This window comes from Terrapene carolina, unplaced genomic scaffold (assembly GCF_002925995.2).
Source record: "Terrapene carolina triunguis isolate 2854851 unplaced genomic scaffold, T_m_triunguis-2.0 Scaffold508, whole genome shotgun sequence".
Classification (NCBI taxonomy): domain Eukaryota; kingdom Metazoa; phylum Chordata; order Testudines; family Emydidae; genus Terrapene; species Terrapene triunguis.
The window spans coordinates 1889735-1912256 of record NW_020664859.1 but is presented as its reverse complement, the minus strand read 5'-3'; the positions used below and the strand labels follow the sequence as shown (position 1 = coordinate 1912256).

At 47.5% G+C, this 22522-nt stretch overlaps 1 protein-coding gene across 1 annotated transcript; it reads right to left on the bottom strand.

Moving 5' to 3' along the window:
- Positions 1-7672: 7672 nt before the first annotated feature.
- On the bottom strand, positions 7673-21452 carry LOC112106829 (zinc finger protein 560-like). Its single transcript, XM_029913177.1, has 6 exons — positions 21321-21452; positions 20436-20524; positions 19644-19770; positions 9074-9183; positions 8282-8394; positions 7673-7688 (listed from the first exon to the last, which is right to left on the bottom strand). The coding sequence occupies exons 2-6, from the start codon at positions 20457-20459 to the stop codon at positions 7673-7675; spliced, it is 390 nt and encodes a 129-aa protein (XP_029769037.1). The 5' UTR covers positions 20460-20524; positions 21321-21452.
- Between the last annotated feature and the right edge of the window lie 1070 nt (positions 21453-22522).

Below are 22522 nucleotides of genomic sequence, written 5' to 3'. Positions count from 1 at the left end.
CACACACACAGCCTTCTGCTCTGACCCCTGCATCCCCTCCACACACACACAGCCTTCTGCCCTGACTCCTGCACCCCCCACACATACCCAGCCCTCTGCCCTGACCCCTGCACCCCCTCACACACCTCCAGCCCCCGTTCTGACTCCTGCACCCCCCACACATGCCCAGCCCCTCCACACCCCATGCCCTGACTCTTGCACCCCCCCACATCCCCACCATGAGCACCAAACGGGAGCTCCTGCACCACCACCCCCCACATTCCCACCTGCACCCCCGGTCTGGGGTCCCGGCTGCCAGCCCCTTGCCAGCCAGGGTCCCGCAGGCCCTGCTCAGCCAGCTGCCGAACTAGGTGAACGGAACCCCAGGCCAGCAGCGGGCTGAGTGGGCCGGCAGCGTAAGATCAGCATTTTAATTTACTTTTAAATTAAGCTTCTTAAACATTTTGAAAACCTTGTTTACTTTACATACAACAATAGTTTAGTTGTATAATATGATGATGTTCGTCCATTGTTATCGATGAAGACCTCAACAACTCATTCTTTCGATGACCGGGCTTTGTGCGTCCGAAGATGACTGATCAGTCCGATTCAGGCGTGGAACGTCCTGTCACACGTCGGGCAAACATGTAATGGCACTGTCGATGATGTACGAGCAGCTCTGGACTTGCGCAGCTCACGCTTTTTTTCAGCCTCAGCAATACGCCTCGCCTCAGAGGTATTACTGCCTGTGTGAATGAGGCTGTGCCATGCTGAACGGTTCAGTGCGAAGGTTTCCCATGTGGCGGTGTTGATCTCGAAGGACTTCAAAGAGGTCTTCAGTGTGTCCTTGAATCGCTTCTTTTGTCCTCCATGGGAGCGCTTTCCCTGAGTGAGTTCTCCATAGAAGAGCTGTTTAGGAATGCGTTCATCTGACATTCTCACAACATGTCCGGCCCACCTGGTCTGGGCTCTCAACAGCAATCTGTGAACTGACGGCAGACTGGCTCTAGTAAGGACATCAGTATCGGGCACTTTGTCCTGCCATCTGATTTTTAGAAGCTTTCGCAGACAGGAAATATGGAAGTGATTGAGCCTTCGTGCATGACTCCGATAGACAGTCCACGTCTCGCAGGCGTACAGCAGAGTTGGAAGCACCACTGCTCGGTAGACCTTCAGCTTCGTTGATAGGCTGATCCCTCGACATTCCCAAACATTGAAGCGCAATCGGCCAAATGCAGAGCTGGCTTTAGCAATTCTGCAGTTTACTTCATCATCGATTGACACTGCTCGGGAAAGGGTACTGCCCAGGTACGTGACGTGGTCCACTGTCTGAAGTCTCTGTCCATTTACAGTGATGGACGGTTCTGAGTACGGAGCGTGGGGAGCTGGCTGGTGCATGACCTCAGTCTTCTTGATGTTAATAGTGAGACCGAAGTTATTGCATGCAGTTGAAAACTTGTCCATACTGGCTTGCATTTCTGGCTCAGTACTAGCATTCAGAGCACAATCATCGGCAAAGAGAAAGTCTCGAAGTACAGTTTCCTTCACCTTGGTGATGGCACGCAGTCGCCTCAGATTGAATAATTTCCCATCAGTTCTATACTTCAGGCCTACTCCTTCAGTGCAGTGTTGAAAGGCATCAGTCAGAGTGGCAGAGAATATCATGCTGAACAAAGTGGGTGCTAAAACACACCCTTGCTTGACGCCGTTGGTGACTGGGAAGGCCTCAGATGTTTCACCGTCATCCAGGATACGAGCCATCATACCGTGATGAAATTGACGTACCATTCGTATAAATCTGTCTGGACAGCCAAATTTCGACATGATCCTCCACAGGCCCTGGCGACTGACAGAGTCAAATGCTTTTGTGAGGTCCACAAAAGTTGTGTAGAGTTCACGATTCTGCTCTTGACATTTCTCCTGTAGCTGATGCACAGCAAAGATCATGTCAATAGTCCCACGACCTTTGTGGAAGCCACACTGTGATTCTGGCAGTAAGCCCTTCTCCAGGTGAGTAATCAATCGGTTCAACAGAACCCGTGCAAGAACTTTCCCCGCTGTAGAAAGCAGCGAGATTCCACGGTGATTGTCGCATACCTGGCGATTGCCCTTCCTCTTATAGAGGTGCAAGATGGACGCGTCTCTAAATTCCTGTGGAATGGTTCCCTGCCCCCAGAAGGACTGAAACAGCTCAGTGAGTTTCCGTAGCAGCACGGGTCCACCGACTTTGTACACCTCTGCTGGTATGGCATCTGACCCTGGGGCTTTGCCACTTGACAGCTGATTGATAGCTTTCTTCACTTAGTCCTCTTCTGGTGAAGCATCCATGGAGTCATTGACTGGAACTTGGGGCATCTTGTCAATGGCTTCATCATTGATGACTGAGGGGCGATTGAGAATTGCTTCAAAGTGTTCAGCACATCTCTGGAGAATCTGCGTCTTCTCTGTAAGGAGCACAGTACCATCAGAGTTCAGGAGGGGAAAGCTCCCAGAAGACTGTGGACCATAGAGTGTGTTAAGGGCTTCATAAAACTGCTTAAAGTTGTTCCTGTCCGCATATGCCTGTATTTCATCTGCTTTGGCGCTCAACCACAAGTCCCGCATTTTGCGCAATCGGTTCTATACTGTTCTGCGAACGTTGATAAAGGCGGTCTTCTTTGCCGCCGAGGATGGATCGTTTTGATATGCATGATGCAGGCGGTGCTTCTCAGCAAGTAAGGCCTGGATTTCTGCATCATTTTCGTCAAACCAGTCTTGCCGCCTGCATGTGGAGGGCCCCAATACCTTCGATGCAGCTGTATGGACAGTGTTACGGAATCGCTCCCAGTCTTTCTCAGCGTCATCCTCAATACGAAGATCAGCAAGCTCATTCTCTAGGTCTTCCGCTAGATTTTCAGTGATGCGGCTGTTCTTCAGCTTCGACACGTTGATCCTTTTGAAAGCCTTACAGCCTTGTGGTCGTCTCTTCGGCATGATACGGAGCTTCATTTTGGATACTATGAGCCTGTGATCCGTCCAACAGTCAGCGCCACACACAGCTTTTGTAACCCTGACATCTTGTCTGTCCCTTCTCCTGATGATGACATAATCTATCAAATGCCAGTGCTTGGAACAGGGATGCATCCACGAAGTCCTGTTGCGGGTAGGAAGGCGAAAGACCATATTGCTGATCAGAAGGCCATGTGCTGCACAAGTTTTCAGCAGTAACAGGCCATTGCTGTTGCACTTTCCCACTCCATTTTTCCCCGATGACTCCTTCCCAGGCTGCGGCATCGCATCCGACTCTTGCATTAAAATCGCCAAGCAGAATCAGCTTGTCTGTGCGGTGCACTGACGATAGCAGAGTATCTAGTTCTTCATAGAATTTATCCTTCACATCCTCTGGGTTGGTCATTGTAGGAGCATATGCGCTGATCAAAGTAGCTTGTTTTCCTTTTTGAAGCGGAAGCTGCATTGTCATGAGTCGGTCATTCATACCCTTGGGGGACCTGGCAAGTTTCCGAACAAGATGATTCTTGATGGCGAAGCCAACTCCAGATTCGCGACGCTCATCACTGCTGTGGCCACTCCAGAAGAATGTATAGCCACCACCTGACTCGGATAGCTGTCCTTCATTAGCAAGGCGAGTTTCGCTAAGGGCTGCAATGTCAATGTTGTAGCGTGCGAGCTCTCTAGCGACAAGTGCTGTTCTTCTCTCCGGTCTGTCTGCCGTGATGTTGTCCAGTAACGTGCACACATTCCATGTGCCAATAGTGATCGGTGTCACTCTAAGTTTTGTTTTTGTTCGACCGCTTTTATGGGATCCCCACCAGCCGCGGTGTGCTGGCCAGGGTAAGGTGAAGCAGGCAATGTTTAGGGCACCTTTTCTAGCCCCCTCCTCGTTCTACGGAGGTGAGCAGTGCAATCCTGAATAGGGCTGCTCAGTCGCTCAAGAAGATGCCGAGCTCCACTGCTGCTTCGGTCAGTGAGGAACGACCACTATGTGCAGGTCCGCGGCTACAGCTCCCAGTGTATCCACACCTGCTGCTTCGTCGCTCGCCCATCGCCACAGGACTTGATATGATGTGATATAATATGATATGATGTCGAGACTTGCGCGTGAATTGGATTAAAGTGAGGGAGAGTTGCGCAACGTCAGCCTCACTCTCTCTTCCCAGTTCCTATCTGTATCCAGTGGCAGGACAGAAGTCGAGACGGCTGGAGATAGGACAGGGCGCAGTGGATGACCAGGACGCCTACGTGTCTTGTCGTGCTCTTAAGCGTTCCACAACGCTTGCTGTCACGCCTTCCTGACCATTGAACCAGGTTGCCTCAGTCAGCCGGATCCAGCCTTCGCATGCAATGGGTAGACAGGCCCTGACTCACCGAGAGTCTCATACTCATCAGCTACCCTCACCTGGTTTAGCCCGCCTGTCGAGACGGTCTCCGGGGTGTGGCCGCTGTCGCATGCTGACAGCTACTTGGAGCCACAGGTGAGAGCTGGGTGTCAAGTGGGGACCAAAGTGGATGAGCTACTCCTAGGAGTACGACTGCTCCCCCATCAGAGGTACTACCCCTCCCTGACAACCCCATACACCTCTATAGACTTATAGAGAGAGACCTTCTAAAAAACTTTAAAATGTATTACCAGCACGCAAAACCTTAAGTTAAAGTGAATAAGTGAACAACCACTTCTGAAAGGTTGCCGACCCCTGCTCTACAGCAATAGGGATTGGGCAGGGATTCTCTCATAATAGGCTGGGATCCCCTGCAGCTCTAGATCCCCCCCAAACCACCCCCTTTCCTCCACTAACCCCACCCTCCCCACTTGCCCTTGGGCCATTCTAATGTTAAGTTGACCCATCATTCTGGGCGGGTGGTGAAAAATCCACACCCCTGAGTGACATAATTAAGCCAACCTAACCCCCAGCATACACTGCACTAGGTCAATGGAAGAATTCTTCCATCATCCTAGCTAGCTCCTCTTGGGTAGGTGGATTCATTATGGTGATAGGATAAGTCCTACGATCGCTCTAGTTAATTTCTACACTGAAGTGCTACTGCAGCACAGCTGCAGCACTGCGGCTGTAGCATTTGATGAGTATACAAACCCTTAGTCCTGTTTCTCCAAACCCCTGCATTGGAGTTGAGCTGCTCTGTATTATATGTAGGTTATAGCAGAGCACCAGCTCTGCCACAGTTATGGTGAGCCCTACTTTCAGTTTAAAAGTTGACTATTTGAATGGCTCTGAAATGCAGAAGTGTTCTTGTATTATCATGACATTTGCTACTCTCTGTGGGCATGCAGGGTACAGTTCGTAGTTTAAATTAGGTGTTATTTGAGCAAGGAGTTCCTGAGATTCCCCCCGATTCCCTCCAAAAAAGAACCATTTTAGAAAATCCCCATGCTCACAACATTTGCACACACCTAGGATGAATGTGAGCTTCTAATTGTCCCTGAAGGATCACAGTCACTTGGCATTTATCTCAGCTAGTTCAGGGCACCCAATGCCTCCCTGAGGAAGCAGTATTGAAAAAGTGAAGTGTAAAATTGGGAATTTCAGATCAGCAGGAGCCAAACTGATTAATCAAAGAGATTGAAATGCACATGTGTAGGAAGAATAAGGCTCTGTTAACAGCAGAGGGTTTCTTGCAATCAGCTATCACAGAATTTGGTTGTCTCTAGCGGACATGCTGGGGCATTTGCTGAACCGGAGCTACATTTGAATTTGAGCCCTACCATTTACAGCTTTCAGACAATGTACGTTGAGCTTTTTTCTTACATTTTATAGGGGTTCCCTTTGGAAGATTTGCCTTGATGCCAAAATTTCTGGGGAAAAAATATTTTAAAGTACTCGAATCCAAATGCAGATTTTCATTTTAGTTTTGCCAGCGTAGCTGTGTCATTTAGCTACATGACAAATCCGTATGAGGAGAGATTAATAAGACTGGGATTTTTCGGCTTGGAAAAGAGACAGCTAAGGGGAAATATAATTGAGATCTACAAAATCATGACTGGTGTAGAGAAAGTAGATAAGGAAGTGTTGTTTACTACTTCTCATAATACAAGAACTAGGAGTAACCAAATGAAATTAATAGGCAGCAGGTTTAAAACAAATAAAAGGAAGTATTTCTTCTTACAACACACAGTCAACCTGTGGAATTCCTTGCCAGAGGATGTTGTGAAGGCCAAGACTATAACAGGGTTCAAAAGAGAACTAGATAAATTCATGGAGAACCAGTCCATCAATGGCTATTAGCCAGGATGGGCAGGAATGGTGTCCCTAGCCTCTGTTTGCCAGAGCTGGGAATGAGCGAGAGGGAATGGATCACTTGATGATTACCTGTTCTGTTCATTCATTCTGGGGCACCTGGCACTGGCCACTGTCGGAAGACAGGATACTGGGCTAGATGGACCCTTGGTCTGACCCAGTAGGGCCATTCTTATGTTCTTAGGTAAACTGAGAATGTATAGAAAGGACACCAGAACATTTTTCTGAGAGAATATTCTTGGCAATGAGGTTTCCTTTGTCTAAAACTCTATATAATGATACTGATATGGGAATTTAGCTGGGGGAATGAGAACTGTGCTTTCCTTCCAGATGCAGGAGAGACATAGATCCAGCTCTTAATCTTACAACAAAGGGTGGTAATGTATCTATTAAGGCTCGTTATTGAGCAGAACCCATCATCAGCTTGGAAGCATGTCCTCTGCAATGGTGGCCAAAGCATGAAGGGGCATACCAATGCTTAGCATATCTGGCACACAAATACCTTGCAACGCCAGCTATAAAAATGCCACGTGAATGCCTGTTCGCACTTTCAGGTGACACTATAAATAAGAAGCAGGCAGCATTATCTCCTGTAAATGTAAAGAAACTTGTTTGTCTTAGCGGTAGGCTGAACAAGAAATACAACTGAGTGGACTTGCAGGCTCTAAAGTTGCACACCGTTTTTTATTTGTGTGCAGTTATGTAAGGAAAAAACCCTATATTTGTAAGTTGCACTTTCACGATAAAGAGAATGCACTACAGTGCTTGTATGAGTTGAATTGAAAAATACTATTTCTTTTATCTTTTTTACAATACAAATATTTCTAATAAAAAATAATATAAAGTGAGCACTGTACACTTTGTATTCGGTGTTGTAATTGAAATCAATATATTTGAAACTGTAGAAAAACATTGAAAAATAATTAATGTAAATTGTTATTCTATTATTTAACAGTGCAATTAAACTGGATTATCAGGATTAATTTTTTTAATCAAGTTAATTTGTTTTGAGTTAATTGCTTGAGTTAACTGATTAATTGGCAGGCCTAGTATCTATTGCTTTCTGTATTCTGTATAGTGCTGTACTAATCTGATTGATAATCTGGGAGTTCCGGGTAGCTGTGCCTGCAGACGGTCAACGTAAACAAAATGTCTCATTGCCTGACAGCAGATTACCCTGCTGGGCTGCATGTCGAAGTTTGCTGACCCCTGATTTAGTCCAACACAAGGTATTCAGCTCTGTACAGCAGTAACTGGATGAAATTCTATGGCCTGTTGTACAGGAGGTCTGATTAGATGACCTAATAGTCCCTCCTGGCCTTTTAATTGATGAATCAATAATATCTATGGGGAAGGACTAAGAACATGTCATTGTTTGTGTTGTGTTCCCCAGATTGGAATACCAGCATTTATCTGCATGCCCCCCAACTGTGTGCACTGTGTCAGGTGTAGCTGTAACTGAAAGGTGGAGGGATTAGTTGGAGCAGCTTGGCAGAGCTGTGACTGTGGTATGAAGAGGTGCATGTGAACCTTGAAAAACCAACTATGCCTCATTTCAGTGCTGTGTTGTAGGTTGTGTCAGTGACAGTGCACAAGAGTGTATTCTTGCCAGGGGAGGGGGATTGTCGGCACTCTGGTGGCATACGTGTCAGTTGTTTACAGGGCTCAGTGAGGGGTAAGTGAAGGCAATGACTCAGCAGTAATCCTTGGGGGAGGGAGGGGAATAAAGGGGTGGTGGCAACATTTCGCAAGTCTGAGCTGGTTGGTGGCCAGGCATAGGCAACTTCTGTTCTTTATGCCAGATCTAAACCCAAGTTTTGCCTTTGCAAAGAGAAGACCTTAGACTTTGTGCTATACTGCTCCTGTGCTCTGTTCCCAAAGTGTTCTCTAGCAGGGGAGGGGAGAGTGCTAGTATGTGTGTCACTGGCATGTTGATGTGTTGCTGAAACAGGGCAGAGTTGAAGTTGCATTGTGGGGTGATATGAACCTCAACTCTTCATTTCCCCTTTTAATACCGGAAAGGACAGGAATCCTTACCCAGCAAGGTCACATTCTCATAGTTCTCCTGCATGACGTCCCAGTAGAAGTCTCTCTGAGCAGGGTCCAGCCGAGCCCACTCTTCCCTGGTGAAATACACAGCCACCTCCTCAAAGGTTACTGGCTCCTGTAAGAGCAAGAGTCCAACACTCAGTACCTGCTGCCCCACTGACAACCCCACAATTCACAGGGGTGCAGGGTCCATCAAATGAAAGCTCTGGGATGCACACAGTCAGCAGAGTCCAATCTGCACCCTGCTCAGAGCAGCCAGTAGGCATTAGGGTAAGGGGAGAAAGAGAGCCCTTGTCCCTCCCCTCTCTTCGCCATGGGAGGATATTCTCTTGCCTCATAGGCTGATATAGGACACAGAGCCCCCAGCTGTGCCCAGGGACAGCTCCCTGGTGGGAATCTAAACACCCTCCTCATTGCCATCAGCTGAAGTGAGAGGATAGGGCATCTCCCCTAAGCCCCTTCATACCTCCCAGCAGCCTCTGGTCAGTGGGTTCAGGCTGCAGCACTGGCAGTCTGGTAATTTCTCCAGCCCTGTCTGAAGGGGTGTTTCCTGTCCCATAAATCGGGCAGTTTCCTCTCCCTACCCCCATGGGCCTGTTCCTAGAACCTAAGCCCCAATTAAAACAAATTCCAGCAGGTTTGTTACACCCTGTCCCCCCTGCTTTTCTCCAGCCTGTGGATTTTGTGCCCCCTCCCACCTTCAGACTGAACTTCCCAGAAGCTCCGACCTTCTATGGGTTTACTGCCGCGTCAGTGCAGAGGGAACCCACCAGCAACTCCCTGATAATCCCTACCTGAGCCAGCTCCAAGGCAGCCATTTTCCTTCCCTGTCCCCTAGGAGGCTGGGCCCATCCAGAGTGAAATGTGGATGTCGTTCTGCAGGCCGTCAGGGTAAGAAGGTGGACTGAAGAGATTTCATAACCAGTTTTAGTGAATTTCACAGCACATTCCCCCAGGCTCTTTCCCTGCAGAGACATGTTCTAGGCTCTCCTATGGCAAAACACTTAGTCACTTTATTGCAGTGCAGACCCAATCCTTTCCACCAGGGCTAAACCCATTGAGATCCTTTGACACCCAATCTGCTGCTTATTAATTTAATCAGGTGACCCCTGGTTCTTGTGTTATGTGAAGGGATTAATAACACTTATCCACTTCCTCCACACCATTCATGACTTTATAGACCTCATATGGGGGTTTTACCATACCCCTAATCATTTTTGTTGTCCTTCTCTGCACCTTTTCCAATTCTAATATCTTTTTTGACATGGGCTGACCAGAACTGCATATAGTATTTAAGGTGTGGCATACCATGGATTTATATAGTGGCATTATGATATTTCTAGCTTATTACTTATCACTTCCTGAACAGTTCCTAATGTTCTGTTATGTATTTTGACTGCCACTGCACACTGAGTGGATGTTTTCAGAGAACTATCCACAATGAATCCAACATTTCTTTCTTAAGTGGTAATAGCTAATTTAGACACCATACTTTTGTATCTCTAGTTGGAATTGTGTTTTTCAATGTGTGTTACTTTGCATTTATGAATATTAAACTTCCTCTGCTTTGTTGCCCAGTCACCCAATATTGTGAGTGCCCTTTGTAACGCTTCAGTTTGCTTTAGACTTAACTAGCTGGAGTAATTTTGCATCATCTGCAAACTTTGCCACCTCATTTCCCCATGTTTCCACCTCATTTATGAATATGTTGAACAACAATAGCCCTAGTATAGATCCCTGGGGGACCCCACGATTTACCTCTCTCCACTGTGAAAACAGACCATTTATTCCTACCCTTTGTTTCCTGTCTTTTAATCAGTTACTGATCCATGAGAGGATCTTCCCTCCTTTCCCATGACTGCCTACATTTCTTAAGACCCTTTGGTGAAGGACCTTATCAAAGGATGTCTGAAATTCCAAGTACACTATAGCCACTGGATCACCCTTGTCCACACTTCTGTTGACCCCCCCAGAGAATTCTAATAGATTGGTGAGGTATGATTTCCCTTTACAAAAGACATGTTGACTCCTCCCCAACAAATCATGCTCACCTTTGTGTCTGATAATTCTATTATTTACTATAGTTTCAAAAATGTGCCTGGTATTAAAGTTAGGCTTACTGCTCACTAATTGCTGGGATTGCCTCTGGAGACTTTTAAAAAAACATTATTTTCATTAGCTGCCCCTAGTTATCTGGTACAGAGGCCGAGTTCAGTGGTAAGGTACATAGCACAGTCAGTAGTTCTGAACTTTTCATATACGAGTCCCTTCAGTATTATTGGGTCAATACCATCTAGTCCTGATGACTTATTAATGTTTAAATTATCAATTTGCTCCAAAACCTCCCCTATCAGCACCTCAATCTGGGACTTTTCCTCAGATCATCAAGGAACCAGGGCAGGGAAAATACATCTCCCTAAGCCATATCTGAACTAAGCATCCAATATTACAGAAATAATCTAATGCATTTCCTTGCTATTACTATCTTTTGTTTTAGCTTGTGAATTTCCCCTGTGCTAAAAGGGAGGTTTATCCCCGTTTTTGTAACTTTAAAGTTTTGCCTAGAGGGGAAATCCTCTGTGTTTTGAATCTGATTACCCTGTAAATTACCTTCCATCCTGATTTTACAAAGGTGCTTCTTTTACTTTTTCTTTATAATAAAGTTCTGTTTTTTAAGAATCTGATTTGGTTTTTAGTGTCCTAAAAACCCAAGGGTCTGGTCTGTGCTCACCTTGGTTACTCTCAAGCCTTCCCAGGAAAGGGGGTGAAGGGGTTTGGGGGGATATTTTGGGGAAACAGAAACTCCAAGTGGTTCTTTTCCTGAATCTTTGTCTAACTCACTTGGTGGTGGCAGCAGTACTCATCCAAGGACAAGGAAAGAGTTGCGCCTTGGGGAAGTTTTTAATCTAAGCTGGTAGAAATAAGTTTAGGGGGTCTTTCATGCGGGTCCCCACATCTGTACCCCAGAGTTCGAGTGGGGAGGAAACCCTGACAAACGCCAATATTTAGAAAGGGTTCTAGAGGTGATCCTGGCAATTACAGACTGGTAAGTCCAACGTCAGTACCGAGCAAATTAGTTAAAACAATAGTAAAGAATAAAATTGTCAGACACATAAATAAATATATGGAGATATACCTATCTCATAGAACTGGAAGGGACCCCAAAAGGTCATTGAGTCCAGCCCCCTACCTTCACTAGCAGGACCAAGTACTGATTTTGTGCCAGATCCGTAAGTGGCCCCCTCAAGGACTGAACTCACAACCCTGGGTTTAGCAGACCAATGGTCAAACCACTGAGCCATCCCTCCCCCCAACATAGAAGAACACAAATTGTTGGGCAAAAGTCAACATGGTTTCTGTAAAGGGAAATCATGCCTTACTAGAGTTCTCTGAAGGGGTTAACAAACACGTGGACAAGGGGGATCCAGTGGACATAGTGTACTTAGATTTCCAGAAAGCCTTTGACAAGGTCCCTCACCAAAGGCTCTTACGTAAATTAAGTTGTCATGGGATAAGAGGGAAGAACCTTTCATGGATTAAGAACTGGTTAAAAGACAGGGAGGGAAGGGTAGGAATAAATGATAAATTTTCAGGATGGAGAGGGATAACTAGTGGTGTTCCCCAAGGGTCAGTCCTAGGACCAATCCTATTCAACTTATTCATAAATGATCTGGAGAAAGGAGCAAACAGTGAGGTGGCAAAGTTTGCAGATGATACTAAACTGCTGAAGATAGTTGAGACCAAAGCAGACTCTGAAGAACTTCAAAAAGATCTCACAAAACTAAGTGATTGGGCAACAAAATGGCAAATGAAATTTAATGTGGATAAATGTATAGTAATGCACACTGGAAAAAATAACCCCAACTATATACACATAATATGATGGGGGCTAATTTAGCTACAACTAATCAGGAAAGAAGTCTTGGCGTCATTGTGGATAGTTCTCTGAAGACGTCCACGCAGTGTGCAGCAGCAGTCAAAAAAGCAAACAGAATGTTAGGAATCATTAAAAGAGGGATAAAGAATAAGATGGAGAACATCTTATTGCCCTTATATGAATCCATGGTACGCCCACATCTTTAATACTGCATACAAATGTGGTGGTCTCATCTCAAAAAAGATATACTGGCATTAGAAAAGGTTCAGAGAAAGGCAACTAAAATGATTATGGGTTTGGAATGGGTCCCATATGAGGAAAGTTTAAAGAGGCTAGGACTTTTCAGCTTGGAAAAGGGAAGACTAAGGGGGGATATGATAGATGCATATAAAATCATGAGTGGTGTGGAGAAAGTGAATAAGGAAAAGTTATTTACTTGTTCCCATAATATAAGAACTAGGGGCCACCAAATGAAATTAATGGGGAGCAGGTTTAAAACAAATAAAAGGAAGTATTTATTTTTACAACACACCATCAACCTGTGGAACTCCTTTCCTGAGGAGGTTGTGAAGGCTAGGACTATAACAGGGTTTAAAAGAGAACTAGATAAATTCATGGAGGTTAAGTCCATTCATGGCTATTAGCCAGGATGGGTAAGGAATGGTGTCCCTAGCCTCTGTTTCTCAGAGGGTGGAGATGGATGGCAGGAGAGAGATCACTTGATCATTACCTGTTAGGTTCACTCCCTCTGGGGCACCTGGCATTGGCCGCTGTCAGTAGACAGGATACTGAGGTGGATGGACCTTTGGTCTGACCCAGTATGGCCATTCTTATGTTCTATCAATAGAGACTGTATGGCACAGTTTGATTCATTCCTTTTTTTTTAAACTGTATTTGACTCTATGCTTTCTTTCACATATAGTGCCAACTACCCATTGTTGGCCTGAGACCTGATCATCCCCCCGTCCCCACATTAAACTAGCCTTGGGTGAAACTCAGGGAGTTCACCACTAAAAACTAAAAAGGGGGGAGGGATAGCTCAGTGGTTTGAGCATTGGCCTGCTAAACCCAGGGTTGTGAGTTCAATCCTTGAGGGGGCCACTTAGGGATCTGGGGCAAAAACAGTACTTGGTCCTGCTAGTGAAGGCAGGGGGCTGGACTCGATGACCTTTCAAGGTCCCTTCCAGTTCTAGGAGATGGGATATCTCCATTAATTTATTTATTTATTTATTTAAAATTGAAAAAAAGAATGTTCTGCTGCTGATAAAGCACCCCCACCTCAGGAATGTCTCTGAAGAGAGTTATAACCACCAGGTTGTAAAGTAGAGATTCCCAGGCGCTGGGAAATTAGGGAGGATACAGAAAGAGACTCAACAAATGGTAAGATAAGCTCTGACCATCATTTTTATGTTATCTGCACAAATAGAGATGGTCACAACTAAGTTACAATTTGGGCGTGAAAGATACAATGTTAAAAAACGTGGTCAGGAAGGAGGAGTGTGTAATTGGTTAAAATCTTTCTTATCTAGGGGTGTAGGATAATGATATGTTTAGTAAATTTGAAGGCGGTAGCTAGTTTTACCCATATAATGTAAATGAAAAATGTTCTCCGGGAATCAACCTCAGACTACAGTACAACAAGCTGCAAAACATCGTACTCACTACACGACCATGACGTGTATGGGGGCAGGGAACCCCCAGATGGGTGGATCCTGACTGGCCATTGGCTGAAATTTGTCTGTATATTGGGAGTGGTGAGCATAAGAGATTTGTTTGGTATTTGTGTTCTGTGTAAGTTGCTAATAAATAGATGTTTAGAGCACAGCTTGGTAAGAAACTTTCACTGGGAAAAGGTCCGTAGAGTCCTGAGCCCCGTGGGAAAAGGCAGGCACTTAAATTGACCAGGTTTCTTTCTGAGCCCCGTGGCTAACGATAGGTGTCTTACACCCCAAACCCTCAGTAGGGTAGAGGTGGGGTGCCCTAGATTGTGCGGGTAAAACCACAAACACAACCTATTCTGTCATTCCTATATATTTTGTATTGTGATATTACCATGTCCCATTGATCATCATCATTCCACCAAGTCCAGTAATGCCTATTATATCAATATCCTCATTTAAAACCAGGCATTCAAGTACATTCATTTGAGAATTTAGCCTTTCTCCATCTGTATACAAGAACTTATAAATTTTGTCAATATTTAGTTGTCTGCCTTCATCTGATGTAATTGAATAGGAAGGACTCTTTCATGTGACAGTTTCTCTTCAGCTACTACCTGTACTTTATGAACTTCTGTCCTCCCCTCTTTAATAGGATATAGAGAATCCTCATTAAGAGATCCTCCCTTAAAGGATGGCTCTTTCCAAATCATTTGTTTCTTCACACCTATTGCAGTTCCCCCAGCCCTTAGTTTAATACAGGGTGGGCAAACTACAGCCCGCGGGCCACAACTGTCCTGCGAGACCGTCCTGCCCGGCCCCTGAGCTCCCGGCAAGGGGAGGCTACCCCCGGACCCTCCCTTGCTGCCACCGCCGCTTCACCTTGCTGCGCTGCGCTGTCAGCGCTCTGGCCCACTGCTCCTGCCGGGGAGCGTTGCAGAGGCGTGGCTGGATCTGGCAAGCAGGGAGCTGGGGTAGGGGGGTTGGATAAGGGGCAGGAGGTCACAGGGGGCAGTCAGGGGACAGGGAGCAGTTGGATGGGGTGGAGGTTCAGGGGGAGGGAGAGCGGGGGGTGGGGTCCCGGGGGGGCAGTTAGGGGCAGGGGTGTGGATATGGGTCAGGGCAGTCAGGGGAAAGGGAGCAGGGGTGTTAGATGGGGGTGAGGTCCCAGGGGGCAGTTAGGAGCGGGAGTCCCAGGAGGGGACGGTCAAGGGACAAGGAGCTGGGGGGGTTGGATGGGTTGGGGATTCTGAGGGGGGCAGGAAGTGGGAGGGGGAGGGGACGGGGACCAGGAGGTTTGGGAAGGCACAGCCTTCCCTACCAGGCCCTCCATACCGTTTCACAACCCCGATGTGGCCCTCGGGCCAAAAAGTTTGCCCACCCCGGTTTAATATCTTCTTTATGAACTTTTTAACTTTACATGCCAGAAGTCTGGTTCCATTTTGGTTTAGGTGGAGCCCGTCCTCCCTGTATAGGCTCCTCCTTCCCCAAGAGGTTCCCCAGTTTCTAATAAAGCTCAAATTCTCCTCCCTACACCATCATCAAATGATGAGTCAAAGATATTGAAATTCACATGTGCAGCAAGATGAAGGTCTTTTAAAGCTAGAGAGCTTCCAGCCATCTGTTATCTCAGTAATTAATTGGCTCAAGAGGACATGCTATGGCCATTAAACCTGAGCTATATCATGCATTTGAGTCTGAGCCCTATCACTGACAACGGTCTGACAATGTGTGTTGTGGATTTTTCTTACATTCTGCAGGAGTTTCTCTTCAAAGTCTTGCCTTGATACCAACATTTGTCGTAAGAACACTATTTTCAAGTGCTCTCAAATTTACATGTAGATATTGGACTGGTAGCTAATTCAGAGTTTTGAGAGCACTGCTCTGTCAGCTATTGGTGTGAAAAAAAAACAAAAAACCCCACATCCCTACCTGACATAGCTTGCTGGCAAAAGCTCTAATGCAGACACAGTCACAGTGGCAAAAAAGTCCATTAAAGAGCGATCAAGGAAATAAAATGCCCATAAACTACATTAAAGCAGAGTTAAGGTTGCTGTGTGCTGCCTCATGCCCTTCCAGCACGCGTATAGTGGTGAAAGTAAAAACCTCTGAAAACCAGGAAATGAAGAACTAAACTAACACACCACCCCTGCAATGCAACCTTAACTCAGCCTCTACCCCCTAACTCTGGAGCTGGCAAATGTCACTGGAACTAGGTCAGTAAGGATGGTGCAGAGGTTAACCATCTACCCAGGGAAGTGGCAAATTTTCTCTCTCTTGAACTCTTCAAAGCAGGACTGAATGCCTTTCTGCCCTTCCTACTTCTCCACATGAGCACCAATGATACTCCCAATAATGACCTTGAACTGCAGAGTACGTGGCTCTGGGAAGAAGGATAAAGGAGTTTGAGGTGCTAGTCATGTTCTCATCCATCCTCCCTGTTGAAGGAAAAGGCCCAGGTAGGGACCGTCGAATTATGGAGGTGAATGCGTGGTTATGCAGGTGATGTTGGAGCGAGGGCTTTGGATTCTTCGATCATGGGATGCTGTTCCGGGAAGAAGGATTGCTAGGAGGAGATGGGATCCACCTAATGAAGAGAGGGAAGAGCATCTTCACAGGCAGGCTTGCTAACCTAGTGAGGAGGGCTTTAAACTAAGTTCATCAGGGGATGGTGACCTAAGCCCAGAGGTGAGTGGGGGAGTGGGATACCGGGAGGAAACACAAGGAGCAGGGTACAAGACGGGAAGCCTCCTGATTCATACTGAGAAAGGAGGGCAATCAGCTAGTTATCTTAGGTGCACGTACACAAATGCAAGAAGCCTGGGAAACAAGCAGGAAGAATTGAAAGTCCTGGCACAATCAAGGAACTATGATGTGACTGGAATAACAAAAACTTGGTGGGGCAATTCACATGACTGGAGCACTGTCATGGATGTAAACTGTTCAGGAAGGAAAGGTATGGGAAGAAAGGTGGAGGAGTTGCATTGTATGTAAGAGAGTGGTATGATTGATCAGAGCTTAGGGAACTAATGGGCAGAATCCCCTGGGAAGCTAATATGAGGGGGCAAGGAGTCCAGGAGAGCTGGCTGTATTTTAAAGAAGCTTTATTGAGGGCACAGGAACAAACCATCCTGAAGTGCAGAAAGAATAGCAAATATGGAAGGCGACCAGCTTGGCTTAACAGTGAAATCTTCGGTGAGCTTAAACTCAAAAAGGAAGCTTGCAAGAAGTGGAAATTTGGACAGATGACTAGAGAGGAGTATAAAAATATTGCTAGAATATGCAGGGCTTGTAATCAGGAAGGACAAGGCACAACTGGAGTTGCAGCTATGTGAAGGATAACAAGAAGGATTTCTACAGGTATGTTAGCAACAAGAAGGTGGTCAGGGAAAGTGTGGGACCCTTACTGAATGAGGAAGGCACCATAGTGACAGATGATGTGAACAAAACTGAAGTACTCAATGATTTTTTTGCCTCGGTCTTCACAGACAAGGTCAGCTCCCAGACTGCTGCACTGGGCAACACAGTATGGGGAGTAGGTGAGCAGCCCTCAGTAGTGAAAGAGCTGGTTAAGGACTATTTAGAAAAGCTGGATGTGCACAAGTACTTGGGTATAATGCATCCAAGGGTGGCTGATGTGATTGCAGAGCCATTGGCCATTATCTTTGAAAATTTGTGGTGATCGGAGGAGGTCCGGGATGTTTGGGAAAAAGGCAAATATAGTGCCCATATTTTAAAAAGGGAAGAAAGAGAACCCAAGGAACTACAGACTGGTCAGCCTAACTTCAGTCCCCAGCAAAATCATGGAGCAATTGCTCAAGGAATCCATTTTGAAGCACTTGGAGGAGAGGAAGGTGATCAGGAACAGTCAACATGGATTCACCAAGGGCAAGTCATGCCTGACCAACCTGATTGCCTTCTATGATAAGATAACTGGCTCTGTGGATTTGGGGAAAGCAGTGGATGTGATATATCTTGACTTTAGCAAAGCTTTTGATACGGTCTCCCACAGTATTCTTGCCAGCAAGTTTAAAAAAGTATGGATTGGATGAATGGACTATACGGCGGATAGAAAGCTGGCTAGATTGTCGGGCTCAATGGGTAGTTATCAATGGCTCGATGTCTAGTTGGCACCCGGTATCAACCAGAGTGCCCCAGGGGTTGTTCCTGGGGTTGGTTTTGTTCAACATCTTTATTAATGAACTGGATAATGGGCCAAAAGAAATCTGATGAGGTTCAACAAGGAGAAGTGCAGAGTCCTGCACTTAGGAAGAAAGAATCCCATGCACCGCTATAGGCTGGGGACCAACTGGCTAAGCAGCAGTTCTGCAGAAAAGGACCTAGGGATTACAGTGGATGAGAAGCTGGATACAAGTTAGCAGTGTGCCCTCGTTGCCAAGAAGGCCAACGGCATATTGAGCTGTATTAGTAGGAGCACTGCCAGCAGATCGAGGGAAGTGATTATTCCCCTCCATCTGGCACCGGTGAGGCCACACCTGGAGTATTGCATCTAGTTTTGGTCCCCCCCCACAGAAGGGATGTGGACAAATTGGAGAGAGTCCAGCGGAAGGCAATGAAAATGATTAGGGGGCTGGGGCACATGACTTATGAGGAGAGGCTGAGGGAACTGTGGTTATTTAGTCTGCAGAAAAGAAGAGTGAGGGGGGATTTGATAGCAGCCTTCAACTATCTGAAGGGGGGTTCCATAGAGGATGGAGCTATGCTGTTCTCAGTGGTGGTAGATGACAGAACAAGAAGCAATGGTCTCAAGTTGCAGTCAGGGAGGTCTAGGCTGGATATTAGGAAACACTATTTCACTAGGAGGGTCCTGAAGCACTGGAATGGGTTACCTAGGGAGGTGGTGGAATCTGCATCCTTAGAGGTTTTTAAGGCCCGGCTTGATAAAGCCTTGGCTGGGATGATTTAGTTGGTGTTGGTCCTGCTTTGAGCAGGGGATTGGACTAGATGACCTCCTGAGGTCTCTTCCAACCCTAATCTTCTATGTTTCTAAGATATTTTCATCAAAATACAAGGTATTCCACTCACTACAATGATAAATAGGCCAAACCATATGGCCTATATTATACAGAAGATCAGACGGATGACCTAACAGTATCTCCTGGCCTTCAAATGTATTGATGAATAATCAATAGGAGGAAGGACTAAGAGAACATGCCATTGTTTGCGTTGTACAGATTTGAATACCAGCATTTATCTGCATGCACTCCAGCTACATGCACTGTGTCAGCTGCAGCTTTAAATGAATGGTGGAGGGAATTGTTGGAGCAGCAGGGCAGAGCTGGGACTGTGACATGAAGAGAGGTGCATGTGAAAGCTGAAGGAACAGATGTTCCTCATTTCAGTGCTGAGTGTTGTAGGTTGTGCCAATAAAGGTGCACAAGGATGTGTTCTTGCCATGAGAAATGTCAGCAGGCTGGTGCCATACATGCTAGTGGTCTCCAGGACTCAGTGAGGGGTAAGTGAAGGCAATGACTTGGAAGGCAAGGCAAATAAGGTGGTAACATTGTAAAAGTCTGAGATGGACTGTGTACAGCAGGCTCAGTATTTGAGTGCAGGCCAGGGGTAAGTAGCTTCTGTTCCCTGCATTGGACCTAACCCTAAGTTTTGCCTTAGCAAAGAGGTGTTAGACTTTGTGCTATACTGCACTTGTGCTCTGTTCCCAAAGTATTCTGTAGCGTGAGGGTAATGTTTGTCATTGGCCAGTTGGGGTGATACTGAAACAGGGCACAGTTGAGTTGCATTGTGAGATGTTGTGAACCTTAACTCTTCATTTCCCCTTCTAATACCTGGGGGAACAGGAATCCTTACCCAGCGAGCTCACAGTCTCATAGTTCTCCAGCATGACGTCTCTGTAGAGGGTTCTCTGACCCGGGTCCAGCAGACCCCACTCTTTCTTGGTGAAATACACAGCCACCTCCTCAAAGGTCACCAGCCCCTGAAAGAGCAAGAGCCTCCTGACAACCCCATCGTTCACAGGGGAGGAGCGCCAATCACATGGAAGCTCTGGGAAGCAGGCTGTCGGCATAGTCTGACCCCCATCCCATCAGAGCAGCTAGGAGGCATCGGGGTGAGGGGAGAAAGAGAGAGGGGGCAGGGGTCTTCACATTCATCACTCACCTACTAGCCAGAGGCTGACACAGGAGATGGAGCCCCCAGCAGGAATCAGGGACAACTCTTTGGTGAGAATCAGAATACTCTCCCCATTGCCAGCAGGCAGCATGGGGTATCTTCCATGGACATCACTGGTGGGTTCCCCTTTATATCTCACAGGAGCCTCTGGCTAATAGATTCAGGCTCCAGTATTGGAGTCTAGTAAGTTTTCTCAGCCCAGTCCAGGATGTTTGCTTGTTTGTCAAATTAGGAAATTCCCACCTACAAACCCCATGGGTCTGTTGCTGGGATCTAGACCTCACAGTAAACAAATCCCAACAGGTTTGTCATCACTCTGCCCCCCTCCATTTCTGCACCCTGAGTATTTCCTAACCCCTCCCCCAGCCGGCACCTCTTAGACCAACCCAACCAGAAATGCCAACCTCATCTGTATTTACTGCCCTTCTCCCTCCATTGGGAACCTACCAGCAACTCCCTGATAATCCCTACCTCAACTGGCTCCACTGCAGCCATTTCCCTTCCCCGATCCCTGGAAGGATGGAAAGATCTGGTGGGAAATGTGGATGTTGCGCTGCAGCCTGTTAGGGCAAAAAGGGCAATGGGGGACATGTCAGAACAGGAAATAATTTCACAGCACAATTCATAAAATATCAGGGTTGGATGGGACCTTAGGAAATCATTTAGTCCAACCCCCTACTTAAGGCAGGACCAATTAAATCATCCAATAGATATTTGCCCCATATTCCTAAATGGTCCCCTCAAGGATTGAATTCACAACCCTGGGTTTAACAGGCCAATGCTAAAACCACTGAGCTATCCCCCCACACACTGATGTTCTCGACTGTAACAGAAAAATCTGGTGCCGGGGGAGGCAGGATGGGGGTGGGGAAGAGGCTCGGGACAGTTCCACAAGTGGGCAGGGGGGCAGTCGGACCCGGGGCAGATCCAGGTAAGATGACCAGATAGCAAGTGTGAAAAATCGGGACAGGGTGTGGGAGGGGTAATAGGTGCCTACATAAGAAAAAGCCCCAAATATCAGGACTGTCCCTAATCAGGACATCTGGTCACCCTAGACAGGGAGGGGCAAGTCACGGGGGTAGTCGGCCGTACACGGGGAGGGGTGGGCAGTACGCAGGGCGGCTTGTCAGACCCGGGGGGAAGGGGAAAGGCGGTCGTACCCCGGGTCTGAGGCTCCCCCCGCCCAGCAAGCAGCCCCTGCCCACGGCCCCGCAGCGCAGGCAGCCAGGGACAAGGCTCCGCCCCCAGGACACGAGATTTCGCCTTAGAAACCGGAAGGCGCCCAGGGGGGCGCCGGGCGGGATCGCTGATGGGGATGAGATGTGGGGGGAGGCTAACCCCAGGGCCCCCCCTTACCTGGGCTGGCGAAGGCGGAAGCACCCCCCAGCGCAGGCTGGGAGATGTAGTTCCTGACTCTCCTGGGAGCGGAAGTGACGTTGGGTGGGGATGACGAGCAGGGCTGCGAGCTCGCGCGGGGCCGTTGGAGGCTTTCCCAGGCTCGGAGAAGTGTTTTGTGCAGCTTGAGAGCTTGTCTCTCCTGCCCACAGACTCTGGTCCAGTGAAAGATGTGACCTCGCCCCACCTTTTCCTCCGGCTTTGGGCATGCGCAGATTGGGGGGGGCGGTGTCCTGCATGCGCAGAGGCAGAACTCACAGCACTCTTCCCAGAGCACCTGGCACATGGGGTTCCCCTGGTAGCTCCCCCCAGGGATTCCCCCCTAAATCTTTAGGCTTAGGCAGTACCACCAGCAGAGCCGTAACTAGCGATTTTTGCGCCTGAGGCAAGAATATAAAATTGTGCCCCCCACAGTGCTGCCTAGCCCCCCCCCAACACACATGCCGCCCAGCCCCGCGGAAACAACCCCCCACGCCGCCCGTCCCGCAGAAACAAACCCTCCTTCCCCAGCGCTGCCCCGCCGAAACAGCTGTGGGCCGAAAAGGAAGATTTGTGGGGTGGGGGAAGAAACGGCACACATAGGGTGACCAGATCACAGCAGTAAAATAGGACCTACCTCCTCCTCGCTCACCCCCACCATCACACCCCTCTTCACCCCCTAGCTCCCCGCTGGCTTGCTGCGTCCCTCCTAGTCAGTCCCCCACCCACCACTCACCTCCTTTCACCTTCTCCCTCCCCTGCCAGAAACCCCCATGCTCACCCCTAGAACCCCTGCTGGCTCACTGCTCGCCTCTTTGCCCACTCACCACTTGCCCACCTGCTCGCCTTTGGGAACTTCCTTTGGGAACACCCTCTTTGCAGCATTGGGACAACCCCCAGCCCAGAGAAAAGCAGCAAAAAGGACCAACAGACACAGCCCCAGATTTTGAATCTGGGAGATTTGCCCCCTTCCAGCCACCAACTCGCCGCTCGCCTCCTCACCCCCACCCCCAAGTATAAAGCCTCATTCAAAGACCCAGGGTGTCACTATATTAATGCACACAGCAGTCAATCAATGCAGTACCAAAAATTAAAATACTGAAAATGGATGCCCCCCTCCATCCACCGACTCGCCGCTCGCCTCCTCACCCCCTTCTAAGTATCAGGGGCGGCAGGTTTGTAGA

Coding starts and splice junctions, on each gene's coding strand:
- LOC112106829 (XM_029913177.1), bottom strand. CDS start 20,459: ATGGCTGCAGTGGAGCCAGTTGAG. Junction 9,184..19,643: donor TGAGACTGTGAGCTCGCTGG/GTAAGGATTCCT, acceptor AAATCTCTTCAG/TCCACCTTCTTACCCTGACG. Junction 8,395..9,073: donor CTGCCTTGGAGCTGGCTCAG/GTAGGGATTATC, acceptor TTGCTCTTACAG/GAGCCAGTAACCTTTGAGGA.